This window comes from Ascidia mentula, chromosome 9 (assembly GCF_947561715.1).
Source record: "Ascidia mentula chromosome 9, kaAscMent1.1, whole genome shotgun sequence".
Classification (NCBI taxonomy): Eukaryota; Metazoa; Chordata; class Ascidiacea; order Phlebobranchia; family Ascidiidae; genus Ascidia; species Ascidia mentula.
In genome coordinates this window covers 9,327,034-9,338,958 of record NC_138574.1, presented here as the reverse complement: position 1 = coordinate 9,338,958, position 11,925 = coordinate 9,327,034, and the positions used below count along the sequence as shown (strand labels likewise).

General features: G+C 38.0%; 1 protein-coding gene across 2 annotated transcripts; it reads left to right on the top strand.

The window, feature by feature from the left end:
* Positions 1–350: 350 nt before the first annotated feature.
* LOC145913232 (nephrocystin-3-like) lies at positions 351–11,695 on the top strand. 2 transcript variants are annotated; one of them, XM_083000817.1, is made up of 28 exons: positions 351–603; positions 711–875; positions 941–1,084; positions 1,422–1,496; positions 1,552–1,657; positions 2,382–2,524; positions 2,638–2,765; positions 2,900–3,027; positions 3,107–3,233; positions 3,291–3,378; positions 3,533–3,661; positions 3,748–3,921; positions 4,312–4,412; positions 4,677–4,778; positions 5,001–5,178; positions 5,582–5,782; positions 6,222–6,304; positions 6,497–6,644; positions 6,978–7,133; positions 7,430–7,644; positions 8,029–8,230; positions 8,289–8,428; positions 8,701–8,869; positions 9,303–9,430; positions 9,977–10,141; positions 10,444–10,615; positions 11,049–11,194; positions 11,355–11,695. In XM_083000817.1, the coding sequence occupies exons 1-28, from the start codon at positions 448–450 to the stop codon at positions 11,446–11,448; spliced, it is 3,963 nt and encodes a 1,320-aa protein (XP_082856943.1). In that variant the 5' UTR covers positions 351–447; the 3' UTR covers positions 11,449–11,695. The 2 variants fall into 2 exon arrangements, with proteins under 2 accessions (XP_082856943.1, XP_082856942.1); XM_083000816.1 differs by having other exon boundaries at positions 3,530–3,661.
* Positions 11,696–11,925: the final 230 nt, after the last annotated feature.

Genomic DNA, 11,925 nt, shown 5'->3' with positions numbered 1-11,925 from the left:
GTGGTGACCATAAGTTGGCTTTGCTTAATCGTGAAGAGTTTGGTCTCGCAAACTAAAATAGTGCGAATTATTTTACGTTTTGCACTAAAAGTTAAATTATGTGAGCTTCGGAATGATGGCCGCTATTACGGCGTATTAGATCTCATCAGTGCAGCTAGTGCTACTATTGTGGACGATGTATCATGGGCCTCATATTGCCTAAAAATAGTCTTACAATGTCCAGGATAATTTTAAAATTTCTAAAAAATTGTCTAGCAATCGTACGTAAAATCAAAAGGAAAAAGGGCTTTGGAAATATTTTCCGCTTGATTTACTTCGACGCTGATCGACCAGGAATGATCAACAACTTTTCTGGAATAACATCGGTGAAAGATGTTGCTGTCTTTTTGTTTTGTTAAAAAAATGCGTGTTTCTTGAGCAATTCGAAGTCCTGTGATAAATTTACAAATGGGGTCAACGGGATCAATGGTTGTCAGGCAAGACAACGGAGTAGAAATAAACATTGCCGACGAGGCACCATCTGATTCAAATCGTTCAATGAAACGGCACTACAGCCAACCAGCCGGTGGACTGTTTAATATAATAAACAAACAAAGAAATCCGGTATGAACTACGTAATACACATGGCACCTTCATTTTAGCGACATTTTTGTGTTATTTTGGCCATGTCTTATACACAAGATCAACACAAACATTTTCCAATATTACAGCATGGCGACGGTATATCACGACCCAGCGCCAACATACGTTCATCAGGTTCTTATGATCCATCTTCAACAATATTTGCGCTGCCTGAGACAAATGAGAAAGTAAGAAAAGAATATGAAACACTCAGGGTTACCAAAGAACAAGAGGTACAAGCCTTGCAAAGAAAGGTCTGTAAAAATTTTTTTTGGCTTTCCAGTTGTATGAATGAAATACCAATGAAGTTCTTTTGCAGGAACAAAAGCTGGATATGGAAAACAATCGCCTCAGAGCAGAATTGCAAGCATTAAATAAGCGGTGTCAAAAGCTAAGAACAGAACGAGACATTGCGATTGAGAGCAGTTACGAAGCTACTGAAAGAGCAACTGCACTGGAGCAGGTGACTTTTGATACGCTGTAACTACTAAACATGAGCAATTAATGTGTGATACCATAGATTTGTTGTCCAACAATTGTAGAGATAGTTGTAATATTTATTGATAATATTATTGAGTTTGATGTGTGTATATATCATAACATTTTGTGTCATGTTATTTTTCTGTTTTTGATGCTAAAGACTGTCATTCTAATTAGACCAGAAACAAAATAAATCAAGTCATGGCATTTCATCAGTTGCACATTTAAAAAATGTATGTATACATATAGGCTAATAGTTCATTTAATGGCATGGTAAAAGGTCAGGTGAATTGTAATGATTCTTCTTTAACTAACAACAGGACAGGGAAAAGATTCAAAGGCAGTTCAAAATATTTCGCGAAACCAAAGAGTCGGAAATCCAAGCCCTGCTTCAGGTATGGACGTTACTTAAAATGGAGATACGGCAGTTACAAATTGTTTATATTGCAGGCAAAGAGATATTTGGAAAGTCAGATGCAAGGTTTAAGGGCTCATGGTGTTGCCACTGCAGATGATCAAGATTATAGCATTACTGATGTTTCTGATGTAATGAATGGTAAGTTTATTTTAGTCTGGCATTTTACCACACATGATTTTTGATTTTTGGCCATTGTAATAGAAAGGTATGAAATAGTTCTGCAGAAATTGGTCAAATTCAACATAGGGTTACTCAAGACACAAATTGTCACATACCAGGTATTAAATGAAAAAAAATGTGATCCTTTCGAAAAAGTGTTTTTGGCTTTTTTATTTTTTTGAGACTATGGTGTCAAACGTCATAATGATGATAATTGCTTAAAACAGTGATTTTTAACTGTTCCGCAAGCAATTGATTCGTTTGACTGATGTTCCGTGGAACACGGGTCGGAAATCACTTGTTTACACAAAGGGCGTAAATAGATTTCTGTCAGCACTATCACCAGTTTGAATGTTCCATCGTGAATTGCTTCATTTATTGTTGTGTAACAATAAGACTTATTTTGTAATAATAGGAATGTAATTGCGCAAGCGTGTTGCTGATGAAGTATAATGCTGCAATACTTCCAACAGTTTGGTGTTCCGCAAGATTATTGTAACAAAAAAAGGGTTCTGTGGCTCAAAAAGGTTGAAAAACACTGGCTTTTCCCTGACACTTAAACATGTTTTTCTATATCTCCATGATACAGAGAAAACTAAAATATTTTATGCAATGCAACAGTTTTTGATCTTACCTTGTGTGAACTGACACTTTTAATTTTTTTCAATAAAATTTCAATATATCTTGTGGTAATTGTATTCAGGTTCCATGCAAGCAACAGACGAGTGGTGGGCAGCCCCTGAAAGTGAGGCCACATCCCTGTTCGGCAGCTATGCCCAACTCAGGAATGGCTCTCATGTGGGATTTGCAGAAAGTGCTGCAGACATAAGGGAGCCAGTAAGGACTGTAAGTTCACACAATAATTTTCATCGAAAGTTCACTGTCTTGTATCACTTTGGTGCATTTTTTTATAATTATGTTGTAATTATTCTTACATTTTATTGCTTATGTTTTAACAGGATAGTGCTCCAGAACTTCCACTGCAGTCCGGTCATGATAAACAATCCTGGCTCACAAATTCAGCCAACCTGTCGTCAGTTCTTCCTCTTATCAACTCAACAGAAATATGCGGAAGTGTTTTGTTAAGGTAAGCAAGTTTAAATGCTGTATAATTTGTTGTTTTATTTTTCATTCGGAATTTCATAATCTAACCTATCGGCATCTCCGGCTAAAACACATTTTCAAGTACCAGTGATGAATTTGCATAATACTTGAGTTCAGATGCTACTTTGCTGCAACCCCTGACACTGTTCCTGATTTGAAAACTTTTCTTAACCATCCTGATATTCTGCACCTTAAAAAGGCCTGCGAAAGGGAGGGTTACAACATTGCCTTAATCCATATCACAGGTACTTTGCATTGATCCTTTTGGTATAACTAGGCGTTAAGTGTAAATACAATTGCTTTTGCAATTTCAACTCTTCTCAGAGCATAAAGATTATGGCCAGGAGATGGATGAATGTATCTGTGAGGAGTACGACACCAACGAAGTCATCCAAACTGCAATCCAGAGGACTTCCATGTTTTTCATGTTTGTTGGTAGCACAGTTGGAATGTAAGTTTTTTCAACATAATATAAGTTCAGTTAGTTATAATATTGTTACTATAATAGTTACACTGAAGAGGAATGCAAGGAAGGACACTTTGCTCATCCTGGTTGGAAATCATCATATTTTTATCTGAAACAATCGCAGAAAAAGGTAGCTTGTGTTATTTGTCTTTAATTGTAAACAAAATTTGCAGTGCAATGATGCTAGCTGCAAATTTTATGAGTTAAGGTATTAAGTCACAACTTATGCAACTAATTGAATGTTAAGAAGATTGTCTGGCCTTCATTACTGTTGTTTATAGCAGGAGAGTCCAACATGTGCCAAACTGCGCAAACAAATTGTTGATAGCAACTGCAAAAAACTTGCCTATTACAGCAACACTGATGAAGGTTGTCAGCTTGCTCTTAGCAACCTAACCAAAGCTGTGCAATTGGTGAGTCAAGCACAATTATTTATTCTCTTTGAAACAAATAACTGTAACTTGGTGAATGTGTAATAACAAAGCTTTCTGTCATGCAGGAGTTTGGCTTAAAATTACCTGACCATAACTCAAGCAACACAAGTGACTCTGAACAACATGAAGTGGCTTGTATAGATGAAATGCCTCCTGATGAACACACAGAACAACTGCAACAAGAAATTATGTCTAATCCTGACAAACAAAATCTATCGCTGCCTGTTGGATTTGAAAAGGTTCCTGCTCGAATTTTTCGTTTGACAAAAGTGTTTGGTGCAGGCAAATTACCTTTCTCCAATAAAGTTGAAACTTTAGAAAACTGGCATTCGTTTAATAAACTGTAGATTTTATAAGTTTACTGTTGTTTTGATGCAAAATAGGTGAATGTTCTAAGATTGTTTAAATATGGTCTGTGTAACTTGTCAGCATGTATTTTTTTAGTAGGCTAGGTGGTTTGCAGCCTTTGTGCAGGACTTTCAATTGGTTCGTGATAGATTTCATGTTGGAAACCACTGGTCTACAATATTCAAACTCCATTATAGCTATCTGTAATAGTAGTTGTGTGAAAAAAACCTCTTTGCATTATCTATAATTTATCTCTACAAGGAATGCATTTCACTTTACAGTGCTATGAGAAATTGGATGAAGTTGTAACATCACCTGGTCCAGTGCCACCATTGCTCATATCTGGCACCAAGGGCTCCGGAAAAACCTTGCTTTTATCTAGGTATGACTTCTTGCAATTATTTAGCAGTGCCATGCTATATTGATACAGCAATATTCAGATCTACAAATTAGGACAAAAATGTGATTTTTCAAAAAAAAAATTATACCACTGAAGTGTAGATGAAGTTATTAAAAAAATTTTGTGTTTTTTTCTTGAGAAAAATTAAATTATGTCAGAAAAAAAATTGGTTTGGGAAATATGTGCCTATGCGCATACATGAAAAAAGTTGGACATTAAATACAAAGTTTTTTGTTTTATTTTCAGTTGGCTACGCAGACTTAAAAGCTCCAGCCCTGACATAATCGTGCTTCACCACTTCATCACTGGGGCCAAATCAATTGATGCTGATCCAGCCATCATGCTAAGGTGCAACAACATATCTCAGAATGTAAAGTACAGTACATTACCCTAAGACTTGTTGCTTAATTTTGGCACAATCTAGTCCCTGATTAGGCATTGTCGTATTGCTAGGGACACAGATATATCTAATGAATTAAATTGTTTGGGACAAGATTAATGATAAACTAACTGATTTCAGTTACATCTTGTTTCGAACAATTTAGTATGTTAACCTTCCATCTTCTTTAGGCGGTTGCTGTCGCAGCTGAGACAGCATTTACCTTTTGCAAGTCAGCCCCCAGTACAATCCTTCTCCACATTTGATGTGAACCGTTTGCGTGAGACTCTGCCTAGGTGGTTGGAGCAATTTACGTCAAGAAGAAATAACCGCATCTTGCTTGTGGTCGACTCCCTCGACCTGCTCAAGGTATAGGTATTTTTTAATATAGGTATTTTAAAAAAAAACACAAACTTCTATTTTTCTGTCAAAATAGTTTTGATTGTTTACTTAAATTAAAACCACCAAAACTAAATATTCTTTAAACACTTGTACAGTCAGTCATAAGACGATATACAAAATTTAAGAAAAAATACTATTGTGCATATATGCATATATATAGGAATTTTCCTATGGTTCCTAATATATAGGAATATATGTGCATATATATATTCCTATATATAGGAACCATAAAAAAATTCTATAGAGCGGTAACAAGAGCAATTATTTGTAACATTGTGTCTATCGCGACCCTATCGAAAATTTGGCAGTAATTATTTTTGGATAACTTAAATTGAGTTATCCATATATTTCACATTTGTGTCTCCTCCAGGATGCGCAACGCAACTTCCATTGGCTCCTTGATCCTCTCCACGTTGGAGTGAGAGTCGTCATCTCGGTGGGAGTCGATTCGTGTCCGGAGGAGTGGCGCCACATTCCTACTCTTCATCTTGAACCTCTCTCCATACAATCCGTCAAGCTGCTTGTCAGCCATCACTCCCGAGTAAAAAACGTCGAAATTCCTCAAACGCTGGTTCGTTTTTGTTGGCTAGTTTGATTAGATTACGAGTATGAATATAAGTTTAAATCGATCAACTTTTGGCAAACATTCGTTATTTTAGATATTCTTTGTTTTTGTTTCTTTACTTTTTCATGGGGGTCGGCGAAATGCATTAGAGCAGAAAAGTTAAAGGGCCACTGTTTTGTTACCAAAACATTCTACATATATACATATGGTGCGAAAATATTATTGGGTCATACCACTGACCAAAACCTTGATCGAAAAGGATCTAATTTTCGATTGTTTTTTTTGCCGTGTAATTTACCGCCATCATCTATGCAAAATTCCTCGCGGTATGAACAGTTTTTTTCAAAAAAGGCATTGTTTTGTTTTAACGGCTGTTTGCGTTCAGCACCGTGTTGCCATTTTTACGTTTGCATGCGTATATCAGTTGCATGGTTTTTATGTTCAGGAACGTGAAGTGTTGTCTCAGTGTCGTACTGCCACTACCTGTCATCCACTCTACGTCACGTTGCTATCTGCCGTTGTATGCAGGTATATTATCATATTGCTTGACCATGTGATACGCATGCTTGCATTTTTTGACCATTTGGTTTAACAACAGGATGTGGTGAGTTATCGTATATTGGAGATGTATACGCTTCTTACATTGCAAAAATGCCATTAAATACCTCGATATTTATTTCCATTAGACAGTTAAAATGACTGATCGCTTACATTGTACAGCGTTTGTGAAAGAAATCTGGCAGAGAACTTTTTTCAATCGTGTTTGCGGACGAGAGATTCGGTCGAGCTTTACCATCTTGTTCTGAGATACATTGAACAACTATTCGGATCCAAGTTCAGCAAAACCTGCCTTAAGCCATTATTCCAAGTAAGACGATCTTCAATTGTTTTTCAACACACCCACAAATACTCAATAATGATAAGACACTGAAAATGCTTAAAAGCGAAATGTTTTTGTCTCACATGAAAGCCAATAGATTTTTACCCAGAAAACATATTTTTTCAAATATTTACTAGTTTTAAAAATGTTTAGCTGTATCGTATGCAAGTATATACAAAATAGTCAGACCTAGAGTGGTTTAGCCGACGGAACAATAAAAAAATGCCGCTTGGATCCTTTACAATGTATTATATCAAACTTGAATTAGTGAACTACCTGCATTAGTGCATGAGTATTGTAAACTTATGTTACTTCTCACAGTTTTTGTCTTGTTCCCGCGACGGTCTTTCGGAAACTGAAATCCTCTCTCTCCTTCCCGATATCACGTGGTATACATGGATATCGGTGCACAAACAACTCACCAACTTCTTTATCGTTAAAGACTCGGTCGGCCTCATCACTGTACACAACTCAGAGGTAAAATATTCGCCATATTTGCAGTGGTATTTCAGGAAAATTATTGAATGAAACGGAAAGACGATTGATGGTCGATTGGTTGCTATTACCTGTACTTGTATTTTATTGTTGTCAATATCGTTTATTCAAAAGTGCGATTAAGCACCATTTTGAAAGTTATCCTAAGAAAAATAAATATTATTCCGTCCATGGACACACATAGAGTTGATACGCTGAGCTTCTCACTAGATTGTGGAATTCAGAAGCATTTCTTTTAGTCTGAACAGTAAACACACAAAAAATATTTCTCCCAAAAGATCGCATCAGTGCTTTACGATCGTTACGTCAGCAATGACGTACACCAGAAACGATGTCGTCAGAAAATGCTCGCTTGGCTGCAGTGGTGCTACGAGAGTCACGTGACGCCCCGAAACGCCGATACGTTTCTATGGTTACTGCACAAGGAGGACGACAGGGGGAGGTTGGGGAAGGTTCTCCAGTCTCCGCTGGTATTCCATCACCTCTACACACGGTAAATTGTGGTGGTGTAAGTTTTAAAATTTTGAAAAATTAATTGTTTACCAACATAACTGTTGTACAGGGAATATGACTTTGACCAGTGTTTGACTAAAAATTCGTTTTAAATTTATACTTAACATTGTAAAAATTTTGGTTAGTAGCGCGCTTAACGAGTTGGTGCCATTTTCGTAAGATTGGCTTAAATTTTGGCTTCGGCTCACTTACGTTTTGTGAAAAAGTTAGGCTAACAAATACGTTACTTTCCATTAAAGTAATGGGATTTCTTTTCATAGGTTCAGTTATAAGAAGCAAAGTTTGGCTGCTTTTCGATGATTTGTTATAATGTCTGATCCTAAACGTAGTGAATTTGGAATGCAAACTTTTCTTTTTTTCTCAGGGGTAGAGCATGCGAAATCGTGCGGTTGTGGAATTACCTCAACGAGGAGAAGCAAACCATCGCCCATCAGTACTCCAACTCTCTTAAACTCGTTGAAGTCGCCACGTCATCGGGACGTAACAGTGACGTCACGATGGGTGACGTAGCGCAGATGTATCAATCGCTCGGGCGGTTTCTAAAAGACCTTGGCCTCATGGAAGAGGTCGGTTTTTCGTAATTTTATGCAAGAAAATGTAAAGATGTCATACATTGTCATCCAGGCGGTCGCGGCTCTTCAAAAGTCCTTGGAGATCCAGGAGAGCATTGATCCGGATCATCCGGCTGTTGCTGATTCTCTTCATCATCTGGCATCAGTTTACAGCCAGTGGGGGAAACACTCGCACGCTGAACCCCTTTACAGGTCGGTTTGTTTGATTTCATCCTGTTGGGAAAATGAACTGCGTTGTCAGATACCTTTGTGCCCCTGGCGTGCTAGTCCCAAACAATCACCACTGACTTTAAGAGAAAAGTTGTACATATACAAGTATTTCACTGACAATTTTCCTCTCTGTGGATGCTACAGACCCACTTCCTGTTGATTTCTGAAAACACATACATATTTATGAAGTGAAAACATGCTGTTGTGTTGGAATTTAGAATTGTAATAGTTAATTACGCTTTCCGTATTGACAGACAAGCCCTTGAACTGGTGGAGTACGCTGTCGGTCGCGACCACTTAAGGGCAGCACAGGAACTTTCGGCTCTCGTTCGCACTTCGCGAAAAATCGGGAGACATGAAGTTGCCGACAGCCTGCAGAAAAGAATTCTGGCCATAATGAAGAAAAATGGTTCGTTCGCATCGGTAAGTTGATGTAGTGCGACTTTCTGTTGAACGTAGGAACAGAGGGGTCTATTGTGATTTATTGTAAAGTTTACTTGTCGTTTTTTTACGAAATTTTGGGCGCATGGCACATGAACCGTTGTAGATCAGTTTCCATTTTCCCGCTCACAGTTTAGTTTTGTCCTAAATGACATATTCGGTAAAACCTTTTTTCTGCACATTTTTTTTAGTCGGGACATTTTACGAAACTAACAACAGTGTATTTATTTGTTTTACAACGCCATACTTGTTTTGACCGTGGTTCTTTCAGAGACCAAGTCACTTTAACATGTTTGGGTTCAAGTGACGCCGAGCCATGTTTCGCACTGCGCCAAGTTACATGTTTTGCGTTGCTTCATATATACCTTATCGTGCAACGCAAAACGTACTTAGTCGTACGCATTTATCATTTTAGAGCAGCCTAAAGCGGTTGTTGAAGAGGGCGGTGCGATTGGAGGAACTAACGTTGGGAGACGAGACCCTGGAAACTGCGCAAGCTCTCAACGACCTCGGTGTCCTCTATCAAATGCAAAACAACCTCGAGTAAGTTGAACACATTGCGTTTAACTATAGTTCGGCGTGATGGGTTTTACTTTGTTTCTTAAACTAGAGCAGAACCGTTGATATTTCTAGACCTAATGATCTCGATACGATAGCTGTGATCGCAAAGTATAAGGTGCGCAGCGGGGTGATCCAGCCAATCATGCCATTGCATGAAACATTACTGCGTTTACTTCTAAACAACTTATGCAGTAAACCGTATCAGTCTCTTGTTCTTGACTGCTCTTTTTCAGTGCCTTACCACTTATTGTGACAAGCCCTTTTTTTTAATTTCACCAGTAGCTTTTGCGACATACCCCACGCTTTATCAGATGTGACAAAAATAATTGCGTTAAAAAAAATAAGAGAACGATTAATACCAACAGAGATTTTTGTCAACTATTTGAAATGAAACTCCAGGCTCTGAAGTTGCTCGTTGTTGTTTTCTGCCTTGTATTCCTAATGTATGCCATTCCGATTCCAATGAATACATTTCCACAATGTCCAGTACAAACTACACACTGTCAATACCTTTTCCTGTCGTCATAGCAACGCAGAATCATTCTTCATGCGTTCCCTGAAGGCTCGGCAAAAGTTGTCTGGTCCTTCCAATGCTGATGTGGCGCAAAGCTACCACAATCTTGCCGCCGTTTACAATGAAAAAAAGAAATTTAAAAAGGCTGCCGAATGTATGGAAAATGCTCTAAAAATCCGGTGCGTATTTGTCTTTAATTTTCTTTTTTAACAACATTTTATTGTGAAATTCGCTACTCGAGAGCTATTTTTCGTTTTTTTTACTCATCAAAACCTGAGGTTACTCATTTGGAGTCACGACCCATAGTTTAAAAACTTTTGGTTTTGATACTTTTGTAAGAACCTTCGTTGTGTTTAACTTTTTTCACTTTTACGTAATGCAATTAACATGTAGGCTACGCATGTGGTGGTCGCACCCACATTTCTTTCAAAATAGGGTCGGATAACAAAAAAAGTTGAAACACTGAACGTTTTTGTGACAGTTCGGAAATATTAAGTCCTGGAGATGCAAGTATTGTGGCCACCATGAAATATCTCGCAGTGTTATACAAGAAATGCAAAGAAAACTCAAAATCGACAGATATGTATCGCTCAATCCTTCAACTAGTGGAAGAACAATCCGGCAGTAACAGCGTTCCTGCAGCAAATGCAATGGTAAGAATTGGCTGTTTTGTTATTGTATGCCTTCAGATTTGATTTTATCGATGTAGATCAGTGCTTACACGCAACCGGTGTGCCACGAGAAGATGCAAGGTGTGCCTCGGCTTGAATAAAACATTCGTTTTAATAAAAACCAGCTTTTCGGCAAACTTTTTACATTACCACAGTTGAACAAATGGTCAAGGTTAATTCAAAATTCCATAACAAGACCGTTTTATATGACTTCATCTAATGTGCCGTAATAACTTTTACAAATTGGGTTGAGGCGTGCCGCCTAATTTTGAAAGTTTAGAATTGTGACGTCAGTGAAAAAGGGTTACGGAGCATTGAGGTAGATTGTGAGTATCCCACTTTCATGTATCGAATCCGATGCCAACATTTAGTGTTACTTCAGTCCTTTAAAGCATTGCTTACAATTTATGTGCAGATTAACTTGGCTGTCGCCGAATGCCAGGAAGAGGAGCTCAACAGCGCCCTCCCGCGTTACGTACGAGCGCTCGACATTTATCGCAAAAACCTTGGCAGCAAAAGTCCCCAAGTTTATCAGACACTAAAGAATATCGCCGTGCTGCTGTAAGTAAATTTGAGTTTTGCAATAACTCGTACATGATAATTTCTTATTTTTACTAAAGAAATTGAATTGAAATATGACGTTTGCACGACAAAACACGCAACTTGGCCTTTTCCAATATAGAACAACACAATAAATGGCACCTTCTCTTATTTTTACCAGATACCAAAAAGGTGATGTTGCTGAGGCGGCGAGAGCCTATAAGCAAAGCATGGGAGGACCAGGAACCTCAACAGCGCCACCTAACAGGTGGTGAAAATTATCGATGGTGCAGGTCCTATGTGCAATATTATTTATTTTACTACACAATGTGTTTTTTTACCTTTCCTTATTGACGTGTCTGTACTTCGACAATCACCTGCTATATTTTGCACGGGTTTCTGCATCGCTCTCGTATTCATTTTATCGTGGAAATAGGAAGTATTGCCTTTTTTGTCTTTTTGGTTCGTGCACTTGTCTTGCCTCGAATCACAACGCGAAATACAACATTACGGGGCTTCCCATCTCTTTCTGACACATGTAACAAACAAGAGCTTTCTGAAGTCCTTGTCTCAAAATGAATTCCGAAAAAAATAGAGTTTTGGAGGTCATCGGCCTCCGTATACCACAGTATCGCTTATTTGCCAAAAATAACTGCTGTGGTTTGTGACTCTGGTTTGCGGGACTAGTATTTCTCAGTAGAAAAAAATTAATTGCAGCTGCATTTTTGGTGTGCAGGAGGACAAAATGCCCA